Source organism: Haliotis rubra, unplaced genomic scaffold (genome assembly GCF_003918875.1).
Source record: "Haliotis rubra isolate DU_JTF1 unplaced genomic scaffold, ASM391887v1 Scf372, whole genome shotgun sequence".
In the NCBI taxonomy this organism is placed as follows: domain Eukaryota; kingdom Metazoa; phylum Mollusca; class Gastropoda; order Lepetellida; family Haliotidae; genus Haliotis; species Haliotis rubra.
In genome coordinates, this window is record NW_025767049.1 from 710,498 (window position 1) to 716,497 (window position 6,000).

Below are 6,000 nucleotides of genomic sequence, written 5' to 3' on the forward strand. Positions count from 1 at the left end.
ACATGTTTGCATACAACATTGCAACGCAGACACACGTGTATCTACCCCTTCCTGCACATGCTTGCATACAACAATGCAACGCAGGCACACGTGTATCTACACCTGTCAGCACATGCTTGCATACAACAATGCAACGAAGACACGTGTATCTACACCTTCCAGCACATGTTTGCATACAACAATGCAACGCAGGCACACGTGTATCTACACCTGTCAGCACATGCTTGCATACAACAATGCAACGAAGACACGTGTATCTACACCTTCCAGCACATGTTTGCATACAACATTGCAACGCAGCCACGCGTGTATCTACACCTTCCAGCACATGTTTGCATACAACATTGCAACGCAGACACACGTGTATCTACCCCTTCCTGCACATGCTTGCATACAACAATGCAACGCAGACACGCGTGTATCTACCCCTTCCTGCACATGCTTGCATACAACAATGCAACGCAGACACACGTGTATCTACACCTTCCAGCACATGCTTGCATACAACATTGCATAGCAGACACGTGTGTATCTACACCTTCCAGCACATGCTTGCATACAACAATGCAACGCAGACACACGTGTATCTACACCTTCCAGCACATGCTTGCATACAACAATGCAACGCAGACACACGTGTATCTTCACCTTCCAGCATATGCTTGCATACAACATTGCAACGCAGACACGCGTGTATCTACACCTTCCAGCACATGTTTGCATACAACAATGCAACGCAGGCACACATGTATCTACACCTTCCAGTACATGACTTCACTCAATACGGCAAGACAGGCACACGTATGTCTACACCTTCCAGCACATGTTTGCATACAACAATGCAACGCAGGCACACATGTATCTACACCTTCCAGTACATGACTTCACTCAATACGGCAAGACAGGCACACGTGTATCTACACCTTCCAGCACATGACTTCGCTCAATACGGCAAGACAGGCACACGTGTATCTACACCTTCCAGTACATGACTTCGCTCAATACGGCAAGACAGGCACACATGTATCTACACCTTCCAGTACATGACTTCACTCAATACGGCAAGACAGGCACACGTGTATCTACACCTTCCAGCACATGACTTCGCTCAATACGGCAAGACAGGCACACGTGTATCTACACCTTCCAGCACATGACTTCGCTCAATACGGCAAGAGAGGCACACGTGTATCTACACCTTCCAGCACATGACTTCGCTCAATACGGCAAGAGAGGCACACGTATGTCTACACCTTCCAGCACATGACTTCCGGGGGAGATTTGCAGGAATCTGTATCGCTGTCGCTGTCGGTATCGAAAATAACATCTGTACACATGCATGTCTCAGTATGAACTGTGATTCATGAATGGTAGTTATTACTTTATCATCATATTTCCCAGCTATCAATGATCATGTAACCGCACTTCACATTTGCCCTTTGCCACCCTGAGGGTAGATTTACCCCCTTGGGTGTAATAACCATAGGGAAAAATCAGTGCATGTAAACAAAGCTGTAATACATATCAAGCGGCTTATATAATTTCTGTGAAAGCACATAATCCCCAGGTACCACCAGTTTCATGCAGCTGTCTTTTATAGGTCTGTCTCCCAGAAAAATACTCTAGAATTGTTGAACAAGTCTAGTGAGTGAGTGAGTGAGTTATTATTTAACGTCACATCGGCAATATTTCAGCCATATCGTGACGAGAACACTTGACATTAAATAGAATATATATAGAAATAATAAAACCTGTCGACGAAGGACAGTAAAACAACTAGAATATCACAATTACAACTAAAACTAGTACTGAGAGTTAAAACTGATAGCACTATTTGGACAATACAATTTAAAAACAAGCTATAGATCGCCAACACCAGAAGGTAGATCACCAAACTAGGGACTGAACAAGTCTAGATTGTGAGTGTGTGCGTGCGTGCCTTTAGCACATAAATGCGCTTCGTCAAAGTTCCCTCAGCTCGAGGCTAAAAATAAGCATTATTTGTGATTCCCTGTAGGTGTTTCTCTTTCAAGATACATATCGATATATAAGATAATTATATATATCTCTGGGAGTAGATATCAGTTTAGACTTCAATAAGCGGAACCGTGTACTAAAGTATACGTAGCTGCATCACTATGTTCGCTTTCTGTATGTGGGACGAGGGTTTTGTGAAGTGAATGTTTCAGATAATGTTTATTTACAGCTGTGCCACCAAGAGTCAATCCCTCTCCATCGCTCAGTTCGGTTCTCAACGCGACGCCTTGTGAGCCCCGGAAGTTAACGATGGTCTCCTCAGCAGGACTCAAACTCTCGTCTACGTCTCCAGGAGCCTTGGGTTCGTTCGAGTGTTTGAAAGCGTGCCTTTCGGACCTGCGATGTTCTCATTTCTACGTCTCGCATAAACAGTGTTTTACCCTCCGACCAGACAACATCACTAGCACACCAATCGCGTCTAAAATCTACCAAATAAAAGATTTTATGTAAGCGAACAAAAATTGTAAGGTGTGAATGCGTGCGGGCGTGCGTGTGTCTACGTGGGTGCTGATGACATACAGTCCGTTTGGCTCAAAAGCGGACCGATGAATTGCAGTCTAACTCGAAAACTAATAAACATAACATACTTAATAAAACACTGATCATAAACAAAACATCATACCAACTCTGCACTCCTCCCTCGTAACAAATAGTGAACAGTGTCAATATTTTAATGATAGATTGTTAAACAACTTTATTATTTTTAGGACAAAAATTCTGCAAAAACCTCACAGAGTGGGTATGATGTTTTGATTATGATCAGCATTTCATTGAGTATTTTCTGTTTATTAGTTTTCGAGTTAGATTGCAATTCATCGGTCCGCTTTTGAGCCAAAGGGACTATAGTCGTTATTGAGGGTGTCACCCACCAAGTGTGGTTAAATCGTGTTCAGATTCCTCATTGCAGTAAGTGAGTATGTTTTACCCCTCTTTTAGTGACATTCCAGCAATATCACGGCGGCGGACCCCAGAAATGGGCTTCACACACCATATGGGATCCGCTGTGCAGTAGCCATGAAATATGTTGTAACCAATGTTACAATGTTAAAAACATGTCCGCTTGCAAAGAATGAAATTAACACTGGAGGACCCCCTTGAAAATTCCTGGATCCGCCTAGAATAAATCAGTACAACATTTAGCTTTAGGCTTCCTGGCACGCATAAGCATGCATTCTGTGTGAAATTCTAATCTGAGGTTACGTAAGTTATCGCCTGTGTAAACAAAGCGTGACGCGGTGAGTGAGTGTGGTTTTACACTGCTTTATAACAATATCGAGCAATATCACGGCTGGGGTCAGGGCTAAGGAGGCTGTGTCGTGGGGATACTAGACAACTCTCCACCGTTTTTCAGAGTGAGGGCATGGATAGATCTGTAGGCGACCATTGTGGACCTACACGAATATTTTCTTCAAAATAATATGACCTTCAGACGTCTACCCTCGTGGAGACTAGAACAGGTTCCAAGTAACCCTTACTTGTCGTAAGAAACGACTTACTGCATCAGATAGTCGTGCTCGTTCCCTTGTTTGTAATCGTATCAAAGTATGAATCACTGAATTATCTGGTTCAGACATCATTATTTACAGACCATACCTGAAAGGACGGCAAGTGTGTTACCACAGAGGGTGGAGTCTACTAATGCCTACAGTGAATAATGCCTACAGTGTTAAATAAACAACTTTACGCACCAGTGCTGCTGATTGCACCTGCCTTCAACCTTTCAATAAAGTGGCATGGTCCTATTTCAAAGTGCACTAATGCCTACAGTATATAGAAAACAGTAACTTTCTATGTTGAGAGACATTTTATTTGGTCATTCCAAGAGTACCAGCTGTCCTCCTTTCTGTGATGTGAAGTATTCGACTTTCTTGGGATTTGCCATGATTTGCAATGAAGATTTGTATCACAAGCATTTTAAAGCAATACATTTCCTTCTCCCTTTAATAATCTCTCAATTAATTACTCTATTCTTCAATTTTAAAGCAATACATTTCCTTCTCCCTTTCATAATATCTCTATTAATTACTTTACTCTTCAATTTCCTTCTCGTGTGAGAACTAAATGCGTATGGAATTATCAAAACATAAGCTAGCTAACGATTTAATACTCTTGATCTTACTCTTTACTCTCCTTGCTGGCCTCCCCTAATCCCTTTGTAGGCAATAGTGCACACTAAGTGGAACAATCTACTTGTGTGCAGGTAAGCGTATCGCTGTCACTGCAAACGTTGTAGCTATTATTCCCTGTAGGCATTATTCACTGTAGGCATTAGTAGACCTAACCCCATGGAGCGATACTAATCTCCGGTGGCAATAAACATACGCTAATGTATTCTGATTTACGAAAGAAACAGATATGTATGTTCTAAAACCCCGACATGATTGAAAAGGGAAAAAACGTATGTTACTTGAAGTGTCAAGTAAAGTTTATAGTGTTTACGAAAGGGGTATAGCAAGAGATGGTAAAACCCTTTTTACATTAATTTTCAGCTTTGTACAAAAAACTATTTGTTGTAGATGCTAACTTTCGATACCAGCTTAGAGTTTTACGGCTGTTCAGATGAGGATTTCCCCAAGTTCTTTTGTCCATTTTACTTCATGAAACAGAATTTGTGCGCACTCACTTGAAAGTATTGTGCACGCATTGCTACTTATAAAATAGAGCACACAAACACTTCCAATTGGCACAAGAAATGTAACAAAACGTCGATGGCACAATTCCAACCGTATCATGAGTATGTGTATAGCAATCGCTGTCAAATAGTGACATTAATTCGCGAAAAGATCAGCATATCCTGCTTCATTAGCAGCACTCGTCACAAACACATGCGTGGTCTATTCAAGTTTTCTTTTGGCAAAATCACTTGAACACCTGTACAAGTCAACATAGGTAATGGCATCTGATATTAGAGCTTCAACGAGTTTCACTTTCTGACCCGAGTACTCGAAATTCATACCTTTCAAGCAAACGATAGTGTAACTTGCATGACATGTGTACCGATTACACAAGTGAACACTTACTTCATTCCGACTTTATATCGTCATTATTTTTGTGAACTGTGTATATATTCATTTTGAGACAGTTTGGATGTATAAGAATTTCCTCCGGGATAATATAGTTATATCTTATCTTAATATTAGACGTTAACGGACGCTCATGCTTAGCACATGGCAGACAAACAGTTTGTCAGCGTCAATAATTCGAGTTATCTCCTCTTTTCGAGTCCTCGAGTCCTTGAAAATGGACTCGAGTCCAGCTAAACCCGACTGTACTCGAGTACCCGTGGAAGCCCTATCTGATATGGTGTTGGCACTGGTGCTTCAAATTGGGAAATGCATTATATGTCTAGTTTTTGAAAGCTTTGAACCATGGTCTTGAATGCTGTAACCTTGATCAAGAAAGTTTTACTCTTTGAAATCTTCAGAGAAAGTGCATGCTCGATTGCACCGTATAATGGTTGACATCAAAGGCTACTGGAATATTGTTTGACATAATGGAAAAGTCGACTATTAGAAGGTAGGTGTAGTCCGTCTGATCACAACAATTCTGTGTGAAGTGTTTTATATGAATCTTTGGGATGGCACAGAAGATCTCCTCCTTCTAGTGTTCAACACAAGTCAAGGTCAAAAGCCCCTCGGTACAAAAAGCCCCTCGACCAAATGCCCCTCACTTTATGTATTAATGGGGAAAAATGATTAAAGACATGAAATATTTTATTACTTAATAATATAACGACCCTATATGATATATAAATTTATCTGTAATTAGCAAATAGTTTTAGTGGATAAGAAATACATATCATCAAAATACCAATCGTTTATAGGTTGCAGATGTGCCAAGTAAGCAATTGTCACATTTTCTCATTTTCCTTTACATTAATATGATAAAATACTTAAAATACTTTATAAGTTATGTAAGAGGAATGAGAATATTTCTGTCTACTTTATGAAATGTAAAATACCT

General features: G+C 40.7%; 1 protein-coding gene across 1 annotated transcript in view; it reads left to right on the forward strand.

Moving 5' to 3' along the window:
• Positions 1 to 2,602, forward strand: part of LOC124286018 (embryonic protein UVS.2-like) — a 33,153-nt gene extending 30,551 nt beyond the window's left edge. The window contains exon 6 of the mRNA XM_046722335.1: positions 2,207 to 2,602. Within this exon, the coding sequence (XP_046578291.1) occupies positions 2,207 to 2,487 (281 nt within the window). The 3' untranslated portion in view covers positions 2,488 to 2,602. The remainder of the gene's footprint in view (positions 1 to 2,206) is intronic.
• Positions 2,603 to 6,000: the final 3,398 nt, after the last annotated feature.